This window comes from Taudactylus pleione, unplaced genomic scaffold (assembly GCF_031769625.1).
Source record: "Taudactylus pleione unplaced genomic scaffold, aTauple2 ptg000279l, whole genome shotgun sequence".
Taxonomy (NCBI): domain Eukaryota; kingdom Metazoa; phylum Chordata; class Amphibia; order Anura; family Myobatrachidae; genus Taudactylus; species Taudactylus pleione.
The window spans coordinates 2,655,924-2,672,403 of record NW_028284681.1 but is presented as its reverse complement, the minus strand read 5'-3'; the positions used below and the strand labels follow the sequence as shown (position 1 = coordinate 2,672,403).

Here is a 16,480-nt window from a genome sequence, read left to right as displayed (position 1 = left end):
TAGCCATAAATGTAATGATACTTTGAGCTTTTTTACAAAGTGAACAAAGTAGCAGTCTCACTAATACCAGTCCAGGAGCACAAAGATAAGTCAGCCTTTTCTTAATCTTTCATAAATGCTGAACACACTTTAAAAAAACATAATATTGCATGTGCTAATAAACTCAGTAAAGTCTCTAAACTCTTGTCCGTTTGAGTTATAGATGTTGAGGTAATACTTTCACAAATGTCGTCAGAAAAATATTAGATATCTGTTGTCCTCACTTATACTTGCTGTCCTTGCGTACCAAGCTTACAGCATGATAGCCGGCGGCAAGTTGGAGCCCTGACAAGTTACTCGTGCTGCCGTGTCGCCTCGCTGGGAGGGCAGATGATCGTACCCACTGGTTAAGCAGGGAGCCGCAGCACTCCAGCGGTCGTCTGTAGCCTCAGATGTCAGGCTTACAGAGTCATAGCTGGTGGCAAGTGGAAGCTCCAACGTTGTTATACAGCCTCACTAAGAGGCCGGCTGATCATGGCTGTCAAGCAGGCACAAAGCCACAACACTCCAGCAATCCTATGTCGTCGAGATGAGTTAGTGAGCTAGGCCAGACAGGCCGTCCAAAGGATCACCGGTCCATTGTTAAAGTCCCCAACGTAAAACTTGAACCAAACACGGTGGAAGTAGATATTGCACAATGCAATAGGAGCAGCACCTGTAACCTTCAACGCGTTTTTCTGTGTACCACGGCCTTCTCAAGAAGCATGTGCATCCAGATAGAGCTAATGGTCTCTATTTGCTCCTCTTTATTGGAGACAGGTGTTAGGAATCTGTGATTGCTATTCCACAGTTAAGGTGCATACACACGTAAAGATTTTCTGTCCAACCATCCAACTAGTTAATTGGTTGGAATGAAAATCTGGTAAGGTATGAGAGTAACTGATGATCAGCAATTTGCTCCTAAATGCCAGAAAACAGTTGAAAATGGTCGTTTAGATTAAACAAATTTAGACAAGTTTGTTAAATGTTTGAACAGTTTTTGTCCTTTTCCGGTATTTGCGAGCAAATTGCTGATTGTCATTTGCTTTCATACCTTACCAGATTTTCATTCCAACCAATTAACTAGTTGGATGGCTGGACAGAAAATCTTTGTCTATGCAGCTTTAGAGATGGCTACACAGTATTTTATATGAAGAGATATTCAGTAATGGTAGCCTCACAAGGAATCATAACACTCAGTCACAGCAATAATATAATGAAATCATTACTATAATTGCATACATGGTTAGAATGATAGTACTAATAATACAACATAATAAATATATAAATAACCATTTAATAAAACATAATTATAGTAATGAAAAATAATAAAAATAAACAAAGCACTAGCTATGTAATTTGGACTGTTAATAGCAGTGTCAAGTATTAACAAACTCCTCCTGTCCCCTGGAATGCCTTCCCTTTCCATCAGACATTCACTCTCCCTGCATTTATATATGCTCTCAGTACCCTTTATCCAAGCCTGCCAGTCTATACAACATTAAACCATACTCTGTGTCCACCCACAGCCCCTCTAGAATGTAAACTGTTGTGAGCAGGGCCCCTGTGTGTCGCTAGGTAATTTGTATATTTGAATTATGTATATCTGTAAAATTAATTTTGTATGTAACTACTCTCTGAAGACCTTAGTATATGTTGCTATGTTTCTCCACTGTGTACGGCACTGTGAAACCTTTGTGGTGCATTTATAAATGTTAAATGACTTATTCTGACTTTAGGTCATAGTTCCTTCGTAGATTAGGGAACCCTTCTCTTAAGGCGTGTACACACATGCCGATAACGTTGTTGTTCAATTTATCGTTCGTTGCGTTCAATATCGTCCAGTGTGTATGCAAAATATCGTTCTTTCATCGCCTGAACTTGCTGGGCAACCTGACGATATCGTCAGTTTGTGCATGTTCAGGGATGAGGGAGGGTGCCGTCACTGAATGCTCAGTGTCGTTCCCAACATTGAGCCAGGCAGCGCAGGGAAAACACTTAACGATGTGCTCAATGAGCGATATTAAGTGTGTATGCGTCTTCAAATGTTAGGGCTCTGTGTACATAACTGGATAGGTTTTTAAAAGGCAACAGACTTGTTGATCATAATGTGGAAAAGAGGTTGGCCTGTGTCTAAATACACTTGTTATATTCTGCAATTCAGAAGGTTTATATTGGAACAAGAGTTCTTTCCATACTTCAACAAAATGAGTTCAATGTGTTTGCATCTAAAGAGTTTGACAGAAGTTTTTGTGCACAGCCAAAATGAGGTATTAAAGCTAGGTACAGATTAGACTGTGTATAGAGCGCGACATCGTCTGCCACGGGACCCTGAAAGTGCATACACACTTGCTGATGCCGGGGGGAGGGGGACGACTTGTCATGCTGCATTTTGCAGTAGGGCCAAAGGGTGATGTCACTAACGACCCACGAGAGCGTGCATATCATGGGTACACATTAGACTATCTGTGGGATAGGATGACATATCATCTAGTGCAGTGGTTCTCAAACTCTGTCCTCAGGACCCCCACACAGTTCACTTTTTGCAGGTCACCCAGCAGGTGCACAGGTGTAATTATTACTCAATGACACATTTTAAAAGGTCCACAGATGGAGCTAATTATTTCACTTGATTCAGTGTGGAGACATGGAAAACATGCACTGTTTGGGGTCCTGAGGACAGAGTTTGAGAACCTGTGTACCCAGCATAAGAAAACTGGATTTTTATAGTTCCGCTAAATCCTTTTCTCTGGATCCCTTTTATTTGAACTTTATTATGGTGTTTGAATAACTGATTCCCAGCAGACTAGGGGACATAGCGGTAAATATTGTCTCATTCTTAAAGTGCCAACTGGTTGTGCCTCAGTTTTAGAAAAAAGGATTTAACAGAAGTTTAACTGGCTTAAACCTTACCATATGCTGATTTTAATGACAAGTAGCCTCCAAGCAATAGCCGCCATTAAACACTTAGGGAATTACATGACAAAAGTTATAAGGGTTTGGTCGCAAACCCCTCCAAACAAACCCCTCCCTCCTCCATTTCATTGCTTGTATCCACAACTCCTGGAATTGACCCCCTCCTTCCTCCACAAATACTAATTGCACACATTCACAATGCAAGGGATGGGGTCAACAACCCATTAAAATCAAACATGTACATGACTTGGTGATCGCAGATAATACACTCTAGCGTGTATTTTAGCCGATTTTTAGGGGAGGGGATTCTTTCCCAATCCTTGGCTGTCAATTAACACTGATGTATCCTGGCCCGGTTGCAGGCTATAAAAAGCAGAGGTGGAGCCATGCAGTGGCACAACAGGCTTTGGCGTACCTCCTGCTGACTGATGGTGCTACCGGGGAGATTACTTGTGGAATTTCCCCCCCCCCTCAGTTAGTAATAGACTGCCGGGGACTGTGCAGAATTGATAGGGGAGTCGATGGGAGCGGCCCCTTTCACAACACATCTGACCATGACCAGCGGATCATGTAGCCTCATTATTGCTTGTACAGCCTTACAGCAGTGTCATGAACCCACCCACTGATCTCACAGCAAAGCTTCTCTGCTTGGCATGCCCCGTGAGAAGCTCCACTACTGTTTTGAACCCCGGACAGTCTGCCTGAGCAATCCATCCCCTTCTCGCATCTATCTCTCTCTTCCCCCTATGGCATTACAAGTAGGCAGCAGCTACAGTATATCCATCAATGCTGACAGATGGGGGTAATCATAGCTCCTAGAACTTCCCTACATTAATGAGGCACCATTTATGATAATTGTGGTGCAGTTCCGGGGAGACGTCACCGCAGCTGCCTGCGGTGTGTGCTGAGGTCTCCTGCTACAGAGACCTCAGTCTCTAGGGAGTCCCGAGACGTGCTGCATGCGACGCAAGTCGCGGGCTCCCCCAGCATAAATACCGCCGCCGGCAGCATCGCCAGCCACAAGGTTAGTACGTCCTGGCTCCCTGAGTAGCAGGTGAGCCAGGACGTCAGGTGGGTACATATAAAAGCAGCACCGCTAGCGCTGGGAACGGGTGCCATAGTAGAGGGGGCGGAGCCTGGGGCAGACTTCTGCCTCCCAGGAGCCCCAGCGCTTCTACAAGGACGCTGGTGGCCATTTTAAGTACACCTGCTGCATGTGGAGACTGCACAACTGCTCTAAAAACAGACCAGTAATGCAGGTTTTTCCTGCTTGTTAATAGCACTATTATTTAGTGCTGCAAAGGGTACGTAGCATATCTCCCTCTGTGCCCCCTTTTCCACTGTGTAGTCTCTGTATTATCTGTCCCTTTTACCTACTGTGTGTGTGTCCGAGCACTGCAGCATGTCTTCCAAAGGATCCAAAGCTGCACAAAAATCCTTCTCCTGCAAAACATGTGCAGAGAAGTTCACACAGGGACAGTCTAACACTTCCCTGCTGTGTGTCAAGTGTGTTTGTCAGCCTCAGACTTCTGACACACCAACTCAACCTATATGGTCTGAACAAATGACATCTGTTATGTCAAAACTGTCTACAGAGCTCGAAGCAGCTCACAGAGACAGGGAGGTGATCAGACAGAAATCACCCGAACCACATTGGGCTCGTTCTTTAGCCAGATCTGTGGAGGGACTTACTAAAGTTATGTCCCAGGCCCCTCCTGCAGCCTTGTCGTATAATGTCCCTAATAAGAGACTGATTCAAAATCCCTTACGCTGGGATGATTCAGATGAGGAAGAGGTTCAGGAAGATGTGGTTCAGATTCCTGATGAGTCAGAACCTATATCTTAGGGCGTAGATGCATTAACCACTGCAGTACGCCAGGTCTTGCATATAGAAGACTTAGAGGTGACTACTAAGCCGTCTATTTTTGGTAAAAGATTTAGACAGACTGTCACTCTTCCAGCATCAGAGGAGTTGGATGATATCCTAACCTCAGCGTGAAAACACCCTGATAAGAAGTTTAAAATTTCAAAGAAACTTATGTCTTATTGTCCATTTCCACCTGAAAGGAGGAAATTATGTGAAACTCCTCCAGCAGTGGACCCCTCCAGTCTTTCTAAAAAGACAGTACTCCCTGTGCCTGGGGCTGTATCCTTAAAAGAATCCTCTAACACAGGGGTCTTCAAACTTGGCACTCCAGCTGCTGTGGAACTACACATCCCAGCATGCACTGCCACCTTTTTGATATAACCGCATGCTAAAACTATGCAGTGTATGCTGGGATGTGTAGTTCCACAGCATCTGGAGGGCCAAGTTTGAAGACCCCTGCTCTAACAGGAAGCTGGAAAACACGTTAAAATCTATATATACAGTGGCAGGAGTATCACTGCATCCAGCGCTGATTAGCTGTTGGATAAATAAGGCTGTAGAAGCCTGTGCTACACAACTTGCAGAGGGTCTTCAGACCGCAACGCAGACTGAAGATCTCAGTTAGCTGGCTGGACAGATTGCAGAATATGCCGCTTTCCTTGGGGAAGCTTCTAAGGACATAAGTGGTCTTTCTGCTAGATCTTCGACTTTAGCTATATCAGCTAGGAGAGCTCTTTGGCTGCATCAATGGCAAGCAGATGCAGAGTCTAAGAGAGCAGTAGAGATAAGTGGATCTCACAAGCTACAGGTGGTAAATCCACTTACCTACCATCTGCTGCGCCTCCCCCTAGACAACCTACAGCAGGACCTTCCTTTTGGTCTTTTCGTGCCCCTGGAAGGTTGAGTACACTCCAGAGGAGCTCCGGCCTTCTCCCACGGCTCTAGAGGCTGTGGAAGAGCTTCAACATCCTCTGCATCCGGGTTCCAGCAGGACAAGGCTGCAGCAAAGCCCTCCGCATGACTCTCTCCCTTCTCATTGGGGGGATCCCAGGGTGGGAGCTCGTCTTTTGCACTTCAAAGAAGTGTGGATCGTCTTGCGAGGACGCCTGGGTCAGGAACATCATTACTCACGGTCTGAAGTTGGACTTCAGAATACAACCGCTTTCTCTTTTTTTTTTTTTTTTTCACAACCGGTTTACCTCTGGCATCAGAAAAGAGAGTGGTAATTCTAGAAGCAATACAGAAGCTGTTATTATATCAGGTGGTAGTGAATGTTCCGACCCATCAGAGAGGTCAGGGTTTTTATTCCAGCAAGTTTGTGATGCCCAAGCCGGGACGGCTCAATGAGACCCATTCTCAACCTCAAGGATCTAAACACTTATCTTCGAGCCTTCAAGTTCAAGATGGAGTCTCTCCAGTCTGTTATAGCAGGACTCGAGAAGGATGAGGTTTCTTGTGTCCCTAGACATAAAGGATGCCTATCTCCACATCGCCATCTGGACTCCTCATCAGGCATTTCTTCAATTTGCGGTCCTACACTCACATTTGCAATTTCAGGCCCGGTCTTTCGTCTGCACCAAAAGTGTTCACAAAAGTCATGGCCGTCAGGGGATCGTCATTGTTCCATACTTGGACCATCTCCTGATCAAGGCCCTGTCACTAGCTCGCTTGTTACTGGACATTCAGTTAACTCAGAGTCTTCTCTTACAACATAGGTGGATTCTAAATTTCCAAAAATCCTTCCTGATTCCGACACAACGCCTGATATTCCTGGGCATGCTATTGGACACTGTGCAACAAAAGGTATTTCTGCCTCAGGACAAGGTCTCCTCCATTCAGCACATGGTGCGCCTGATTCTGCAGCAGCGCAGAGTGTCTGTACATCTCTGTATCCGCCTTCTAGGGAAGATGGTGGCCCGCCCTTTTCAGTTGGACCTTCTTTCGCAGTGGTCAGGATCCCATCTCTTTCTCCACTAGCGAGTCTTCTTGTCTCCCCAAACTCGAACATCTCTCATTTGGTGGTTGAATCTCTCTCACCTGCTGGCAGGAAGACTGTTTGCAGTGTGGGATTGGATTCTCCTCACCACAGACGCAAGTCTGAGAGGGTGGGGAGCAGTGAACCTGGGGAAACATTTTGAGGAGCACTGGACTCAGCGGGAGGCAGGACTGCCCATAGATGTTCTAGAATTAAGAGCAGTGTTTTATGCTCTCCAGCTGGCGCATCCTCTGTTGCAGGGTCAATCAGAGTACCGTCGGACAATGCCACAGCGGTGGCTTATATAAACAGACAGGGCGGCACCAAAAGCAGGGCCGCCATGAGAGAAGTAAGCAGAACTCTGCTTTGGGCAGAGGAATTTGCAGTGGCGATCTCTGCAATCTTCATCCCAGAAGTGGAAAATTGGGAGGCCGACTACCTCAGTCGGCAGGACATTCATCTGGAGGAATGGTCGTTCAATCCTCAGGTATATCACCAACTGACTGAGGTGGGGCCGACCGCAGGCTGACCTCATGGCATCGAGGTTGAACCACCAATTAACAATTTACTGTTCCCGGACCAGGGACCCATAGGCAGCAGTGGATGCACTGACAACACCATGGACTTTTCACTACGTGTATACCTATTCCCTCCTTTCCCGCTCATTCCTCGATTGCTTCAGAGAATCAAGCGCGAGAATGTCAAGGTGCTGCTAATAGCTCCAGATTGGCTCAGACGAGCGTGGTACTCGCAGATGAGGAATCTGTTGGTAGATGAGCCGTGGCCGCTCCCTCTACAAGACGACCACCTTCTTCAGGGGCCGTTTATTAATCAAGATATAAGGCTGCTTCTTTTGACGGCGTGGCTATTGAAAGGGCCGTCCTCAGGAACCAAGGGTATCCCGTCAAGTGTGATTCCTACCATGATTCGGGCTCGGAAAGAAGTTACGTCTCAACATTCCTATCGCATATGGAAGACTTATGTAGCTTGGCGTGAAAGACTCAATTCTCCTCCATCAGTATTTAAGGTATCACGTCTCCTATTCCTTCAGGCTGGTTTAACAGCAGGCCTTCGTCTTTGTTCCTTAAAGATACAGATTTCCGCGTTGTCAGTTTTCTTTCAGAGGAAATTGGCCTTATTGCCGGATATCCAGACCTTTCTCCAGGGCGTTGTCAGAATTCAGCCTCCTTTTGTGCCTCCTATGGCACCGCGGGACTTAGACTTGGTATTGGCTTTCTCCAGTCTGAAACCTTCCAAGCCGTTACAGAGGGTTGAGATAAAGTACTTAACTTGGAAGATGGTGGTTCTTTTGGCACACGCCTCAACGAGTGCCGCCCTCATCTCATTTTCCACGAAGATAGGGTGGAGTTGCGCACACAAGTCCTTCCTTCCAAAAGTAGTATCTGCTTTTCATCTAAATCAACCAATTGTGGTCCCTGTGTTTAAGAATGAGTCTCCAGCCTCTAAGTTCTTAGATGTAGTCAGAGCGCTCCGGATTTATGTCGACAGGACAGGGGTCAAAAGTAATGGGACAAACTAAACAATCCTAAATCTAGCTTTCACTTTAATACTTTGTTGCAAATCCTTTGCAGGCAATTACAGCCTGAAGTCTGGAACGCATAGACATCACCAGACGCTGGGTTTCATCCCTGGTGATGCTCTGCTAGGCCTCTACTGCAAATGTCTTCAGATTCTGCTTGTTCTTGGGGCATTTTCCCTTCAGTTTTGTCTTCATCAAGTGAAATGCATGCTCAATCGGATTCAGGTCAGGGGATTGACGTGGCCATTGCATAACATTCCACTTTTTAGCCTTAAACGCCTTTTGGTTGCTTTTGCAGTATGCTTCGGGTCATTGTCCATCTGCACTGTGATGCGCCGTCCAATGAGTTCTGAAGCATTTGACTGAATATGAGCATATAATATTGCCCGAAACACTACAGAATTCTGCTGCTTTTGTCAGCAGTCACATCATCAATAAATACAAGTGAACCAGTTCCATTGGCAGCCATACATGCCCAGGCCATGACACTACCACCACCATGCTTCATTGATGAGGTAGTATGTTTTGGATCATGAGCAGTTCCTTTTCATCTCCATGCTCTTCTCTTCCCATCACTGGTACAAGTTGTTCTTTGTCTCATCTGTCCATAGGTTGTTGTTCCAGAACTGTAATGGCTTTTTTAGATGTTGTTGGCAAACTCTAATCTGGTCTTCCTGTTTTGTGGCTCACCAATGGTTTACATCTTGTGGTGAACCCTCTATATTCACTGTTGTGAAGTATTCTCTTGATTGTTGACTTTGACACACATACACCTACCTCCTGGAGAGTTTGGCCAACTGTTGTGAAGGGGTTTTCCTTCACCAGGGAAATAATTCTTCTGTCATCCACCACAGTTGTGTTTACCGTGGTCTTCCGGGTCTTTTGGTGTTGCTGAGCTCTTTGGTGCATTCTTTCTTTTTAAGAATGTTCCAAACAGTTGATTTGGCCACACCTAATGTTTTTGCTATCTCTCTGATGGGTTTGTTTTTTTCAGCCTAATGATGGCTTGCTTCACTGATAGTGACAGCTCTTTGGATCTCATATTGAGAGTCGACAGCAACTGATTCCAAATGTAAATGTCACACCTAGAATCAACTCCAGACCTTTTACCTGCTTAATTGATGAAATAACGAGGGAATAGCCCACACCTGTCCATGAAATAGCTTTTGAGTTGATGGTCCCATTACTTTTGGCCCCTTAAAAAGTGGGAGGCACATATAGAAACCGTTGTAATTCCTACACCATTCACCTGATTTGGATGTAATTACCCTCAAATTAAATCTGAAAGTCTGCAGTTAAATCACATCTTGTTTGTTTCATTTCAAAGCCATTGTGGTGGTGAATAGAGGCCAAAATATGAAAATTCTGTCAATGTCCCAATATTTATGCACCTGACTATGTATGGACACTATGTAATGCTCATGTATTGGTACTGGCTACCAGCATAAAGGTAGTGCTGCTTTGCTCATGTATGGGCATTGGTTGCTGCTTCAAACTAAATCTAGCCACCGAGACAGTAGCCCCAGAGGTAGGTAGATACTGGAGAAGGGAAGGGGGGTTGTAGGACCCACCGGCTCCAGGTGCCATGGCTTAACACTGCTACTCCTGTTACAGGGATATGATGCAGCTCCCCTGACCCAGGGTGAAGACTGACCCTGCACCTGGCGTACTACAGTGTGTGAGAAGCTGCACAAGACTGTTCTCTGGCGTGGCTGCAATGACAGGGGGATTCCAGTAGGTCACAGTGGGTAGTGGGTCGGGGTTTGGTGTTGCGGGGTTAGCGGGTGACTGTCTGGTGTTGGAAGTGCTGAGGGTAACTTACCGCGGCTGCTGCTAACAGTGAAGAGTGGTGAGCGGTCAGAAGAGGGTATTACCCTTTGGCAAACAATAGAGGTGGGAGGGAGGCTGCTACTACGACTACTTTTAGTTGCTATCTACCATTACCCCACTTCCTACCCCCAGCACTGCCTGCGCTTACTCCCCTCTACCCCAACCTTTTCCTGCCTTTACCGCCATCTCTATCCCAACTGCTGCTTCCACTTAACCTTCTCTACCTCAACTGCTACCTGCCCCCAGCACTGTCCTAACAGCTGCCTGCCCTCACCACCTGTAATATGTGATTGGTTCCAATAAAAATGGAGTAAGACCCAAATTTTCGAAGGTGAGGGGTCCCTGGGACCCACAATTTTTTTTATTTTATTTTTTTTGCTCAGCGTGATCACTGTGACTACTACTTTATAGCTAAATCTGACAATACACTGGCCATCTTTTGTCCAACTGAAATGGTACTCATTGAACCAGTCACCAGTGTTTTCATCAGCCAACTTCTTTCCAACTTGTGATGTCATAGAAGTAGACTCACATTGTCTGCCTACTGTTTTAAAATAGAAAAAAAAAATAAAACCTAAATATAAAGAATGCTTCAAATATGCCATCAAACTACCTTTCCAGATTTTTTCATGTGATCTGGCACCAAGAAGTTAGCAGCAGATTCTTTAAGGTCCTGTAAGTCGAGCGGTGGGACCTCCATGGCTTGTATTTATTTTTCCAGCACATCCCACGGATGCTCCATCAGATTCAAATCTGGGTAATTTGGAGGCCAAGTTAACACCTAGAACTTTGTCCTGTTCTTAAAGCCATTCCTTAACAAATTTTGCAGAGTGCATTATGCTAAAATTGGCCACTGCGATCAGGGAATAATGTTCCCATGAAGGGGTTTACATGGTATAAAACAATGTGTAGGTAGTAGTGTCAAAGTAACCTCTGCATGAATGTCAGGGCAGAACATTGCTCAGAGCATCATACGGTCTCCAACAGCTTGCCATTTTCCCATAGTGCATCCTGGTGCCATCTTTTCCCCTGGTAAACTACGAACACACTCTCAGCCATCCACATGATGTAAAAAAACAATCATGATTCATCAGACCAGACCACCTTTTTCCATTGCTAAATGGTCCAGTTCTGACACGCACGTACCAATTGCAGGTGCTTTTGGCAGTGACCAGGGGTCAGCATTGGTACACTGACCTGTCTGTGGCTACGCAGCCCCATATGCAACAAACTTGAAATGCACTTTTATGTTCCGACACCTTTCTATATTAGTCAGCATTAGCAACTTGTGCTACAGTAGCTTTTTTTTTTTTCTCTGGGATCAGACCAGACAGGCTAGCCTTCACTCCCCATGTGCATCAGTGAGCCTTAGGCACTTATGACCATGATGTTGGTTCACCAGTTGTATATCCTTGGACCACTTTTGGTAGGTGCTAACCACTGCATACCAGGAACACCTTTAAAGACCTGCTGTTTTGGGGATGCTCTGACAGTCATTTAGCCATCACAATTTCGACATTGTCAAAGTTGTTTAGATCCTTATGCTTGGACATTTTTCCTGCTTCCAAGATGACTTCAAGAACTGACTTTTCTCTAACTGCCTAATATATCCCAAACCCCCTTGACAGGTGCCATTGTAGCAAGATAATCTGTTGTTCACCTCACTTTTCAGTGGTTTTAATGTTATGGCAGATGGGTGTGTATATGCATACAATGTCATAAGCTAGCAGGAGCAGATAAACTGCATTGTATGTACACTTGCTACTCTGTAAGTTTATTGCGGTAAGTTAGCAGTTTTACTTTTCAGTAAACTTCTAGCAGTGTCCTTCAATAAAATGTTTGATTTGCATTGGAAAAATATTCCCCATGATCAAACCCCAAATATTTGAATATATTTAAAAGGTCTAAGAAGCTAAATTGTTTTTAATAGTGTAATGTGCCATTTGAGGCTACATACCCTTTAAATTTCCCACTGGAAAATAACATACATATTGTGCATTTTAGAATTTGAATAGCAGTTGTAGCACACTTGCTATAAAAAAAACAAAACAAGATTGGTAATAAAGCATTTTCATATTGCAGAGCATCGTAATATGCCACTTGCCGATGCCATGGTGCTTGTGGCAAGACACTATGAGCGCTTCAAAACAGAAACACGAGAGAAGGAACGTGAAGATATTGCACGACAAGCTGCCAAGATGTCTGCAGAAGCTATCCTAAAAGAGCGTGGTCCATCTTTGGAGGAGGGAATAAGAGGGCCTCATCCTCCAGGAATTATGACTCTGCTTGGGTTGATTGCAGATAATAGATATGTTACTGCAGATGAAATCGACAAAGTTATCCTCTATTTACGGGAAAGGAAAGAGAGATTGTTAGTCATGTCTGCTGACCCTTCACAAGGTAATTTACATTGCATTGGTTAATTGGGAAAATGATATTTCTACTTCAGGGTCCATAGGGTATCCACAGGATACCTTGGGGTATGTATAGGTGTGATGTCAGTCGCTGGGCACCATAGAGTTAAGCTTTTCAGCCTCCCAGGATGCACTAGGGTCCCCCTCCTATACCCCGCCCCCGAGCCAAGGCACCTCAGTTTAGTTTGGTGCCCGGCCGGAGTCGGGTGCACCTGTTGGAGTGGGTGCTAGAAGAGCCCCTGAAGCTTTCTTCAGTGCAGCTGTGGCTGCACATCTGGATGTACAGCATGGACAGTCAGTCCTGACGTCCATGCTGTCTTCCCTACACCCCCGCCGGTACCAGAACGCCGGTACCGATCCGGGGATGCTGGTGAGCCTCTGGGGTCACAGCTAGCGGTGACCCCAGATGTTCCGGACCATGGCCGGATCCAAGGGGGACAAAGGTAAGCAGCGGGGTTCCGCGGTGGGTCCCCGCTGGTCACATGGTCCTAAGTCCCCAGGCAGGGGGCTCCCTGGGGACTGGCTGCAGCGTGGAGCCAGGCGACCAACCTGCGCTTTCCACTACCCCATGGGACAGCGGACCGCAGCAGAGCGGTAGCGCTGCGGCGTCCCAGGGGTTAAATGCATGCCAGGGGAGCGCGCCTTCCCTGTCTCACAGCCGGCGCCTCCCCCGCTGCACACAGCCCTCTCTGCATGCTGCCGACTGGTCCTGTGGCAGCGCTCCTCCCCCAGGCCAGCCTCCTCTCTGCTCCTCGGCGGCCATCTTCTCCAGAACGCATGGTGAACGCTGCTGGAAGCGCTGGACGGAAGCATCGTGGTCTGGGTCCCCCCGCATACCTCTCCTCCGCTGTGGTCAGGTCTGTGTATGCAGCGCTGTGTCCTACCAGGCCCTGTCTGCGTAGTTGAGTGATCAGCGCTGTTAGTGCAGGAATTGATTTTCTTTGCATTGTATGTGACTGTGCTAGCGCTGCTGCCTGTAACTTTTCTCTAAACTGTCAGCTTTATTACTGTCCCTGTTCTTTCTGCTAAGCCCTTGCGGTGCGGTGCTGCAGGGTGGTCTCTCGCCTATTTAAGTTATAATTGGTGAGAGGGGTCACATACTTTGTACCATCATGTCCGAAAGTGATTTTCCTCTCCGGCTACAGTGTACTACGTGTAAAGTACCGTTAGCGGAGGGGGAGGGTAGCGCGGAGGGCCTTTGCCGGCAGTGTTTGTCCATGGCGCGGCCTCTTACGGTTACAGCACCGGTACAGGAGCCGCCCTGGGCTTGTTTCGCTCAGGCGCTTACAGCCTTAGTGGGCCAATTAGCTCCGCAGCCCGCGTTTACACCGATGGGTTTATCCCAGCAGTCAGTGGTGTCGTCACCCATGCAGGGTTTCCCACGACAATTGGTGGTACCCCACAGTCTCCCTATTTCCCCGCTCCCGGTTTCTCAGGAGCCAGCGTGGGTTAACTCCATCACCAGTTCTGTACAGCACTTGTCGGATGTGTTGCAAGGGGAGTCTGTGATGCGGCCGCATAAACGGCCGGTGGCGTCTGTCGGCTCCTTATGAGGATGACGATGGGACGTCTGATGATGGGGAGATTCTGGATCCTTACGATCAGGAACCTCTCCATACTAAGGACGCTGATGCTAAGTCCAAAGTATATATTCCTGGACTTATTCGGGCGGTCCGCACAGCCTTGGTGATTGAGGACGAAGTTCCCCCAGCGGCTAAATCTAAGTATGCCTTTTTCAAAGATGTGAAGGGCGATGCCACAGTCTTTCCTCTTTCGGGTCAGTTGGTGGACCATTTAGAGGAGGCGTGGAAACAGCCTGGCAAAAGATACCAGCCGCAGAGACGCCTGGTGGTGGCTTATCCGTTCGCGGATAATTTAGTTTGCAAAGTGGGAATCCCCTCCACAGGTGGATTCTCACGTGACCAGTCTTGTCCGTAGTGCCACATTGCCGATGCCATCTATGTCCTCCCTTAAGGATGCTATGGACCGCAAGGTGGAGATCTGCCTGAAGTCCGTTTATTCCCTTGCGGGGGGGGGGCAGCACGGCCGGCTATGGCCATTTGCTGGGTTGCCAGAGCGATGGAGCGCTGGTCAGATTCATTAGAGGCTTCTTTTGATTCCGACTGTCCGGCCGAACAGGCGGAGTTGATTGGTAATCTTCGTGATTCGGCCACTTATATCAGCGAGGCGGCCCTAGACATTAGTACTCTGGTGTCTAGAATTTCTTCAGCAGCGGTGGCTGCTCGTCGCACCTTGTGGCTGCGATCCTGGAAGGCGGACGCAGATTCCAAAAAGGGTCTGGAGGCGTTGCCATTTACCGGAGAAGTTCTCTTCGGTCCGGATCTGGATAAGATTGTGGCCACGCTGGCGGCAGCCAAATCGGCTTGTCTCCTGTCGGCCGCTGCTCCTTCTGGTTCTGGACCATCGTCCTTTCGGTCATCTAGGGCCCAGTGCAGGCCCAAACCACAGTCGTTTCCTCGACAGGCTGGCCCTAAGAAATCGGCCAAGCCCCGGAAGCAGGCATGGAGTACCAGACGTCCGGCCCCCAAGCCAGATGACAAGCCTGCGGCCTGACTGTCCGGGCCTCCCTTTGGGGGATCCCAGGGTGGGGGGCCGCCTGCTGCAGTTCGCCCAGTGTTGGTCGGCCACTACGACAGACACTTGGGTTCTGGAGGTGGTTTCCCACGGATACGCCCTCTCCTTCCGGCACAGACCCCCCGGCTCGATTCTTCACCACGTGTCTACCATCAGACCGGAACAAGGCTACGGAGCTGCGGAAGGTATTGCACACTATGCTCCAGGCTGGAGTTATAGTGCCTGTTCCATTCTCCCAGAGGGGTCAGGGTTTCTATTCAAATCTATTTTTGGTACAGAAACCCAATGGGTCGCATCGTCCGATTCTCAACTTCAAAGCACTCAACAAGTCTTTGCGGGTTTCGGATGGAGATCCTACGGTCCATCATTCTGGCGTTGGAACCTGGGGACTACATGGTGTCATTGGACATACAGGACGCTTACCTGCATGTCCCTATTCTTTTGCGCCATCAACAGTTCCTCAGGTTTGCAATCCGCAGCGACCACTTCCAGTTTCGGGCGTTACCTTTTGGCCTGGCGACAGCACCACGTGTTTTCACCAAGGTGATGGCGGTCATGGCGGCTTCTCTGCGGCTGCAGGGAGTCCGCATGTTGCCGTACTTGGACGACCTGTTATTGGTGGCAGGATCTCCAGAGCTCCTGTTACGCCACTTGGACCTGACCATTGCACTGGTGCAACGGCACGGCTGGCTAATCAACTAGCAGAAGTCCACTCTAATCCCGTCTCGGAGGATTCTGCATCTTGGAGCCTTATTGGACTCGGGACAGCAAAGGATCTTTGTGACGGAGGACAAGATCTCTGCTTTACAGTGAAGGGTGCGCAGTTGTCTGCACAGCCGCCGGGTGTCCCTACACTCGGCGATGAGGTTACTGGGCTCCATGGTGTCGGTGTTCGACATGGTGGAATACGCCCAGTTTCACTCCAGACCTCTGCAGCACCTGATCCTGTCCAAGTGGAACGGGCTGCCTCAGTCTCTGAAGTCCCAGACGATTGTGATCACCCCGGAGGTTCGCCTGTCCCTTGCGTGGTGGTTACAGACGACCCACCTCAACAAGGGACGTCCGTTCTGGGTTCCAAATTGGGTCCTGTTGACAACGGACGCCAGTCTTCAGGGCTGGGGAGCAGTTTCGGGTCCACACCTGTTCCAGGGCAGGTGGACGCCGACAGAAGCGGAGCTTCCAATAAATATCTTGGAACTCCGTGCGGTCTTCAATGCTCTCCAGCAGGCACATCGGTTTCTCCAGGGTCACCCGGTACAGGTCCAGTCGGACAACGCTACCACCGTGGCCTACATAAACAGGCAAGGAGGAACTCGCAGTCGGGC

General features: G+C 47.8%; 1 protein-coding gene across 4 annotated transcripts in view; it reads left to right on the top strand.

Moving 5' to 3' along the window:
- NCOA5 (nuclear receptor coactivator 5) overlaps positions 1–16,480 on the top strand; it is an 82,410-nt gene that overhangs the window by 62,785 nt on the left and 3,145 nt on the right. For all 4 annotated transcript variants that reach the window (XM_088481935.1, XM_088481934.1, XM_088481937.1 and 1 more), the window contains one exon: positions 12,229–12,546. In XM_088481935.1, coding sequence (XP_088338061.1) covers positions 12,229–12,546 — 318 coding nt within the window. The remainder of the gene's footprint in view (positions 1–12,228; positions 12,547–16,480) is intronic.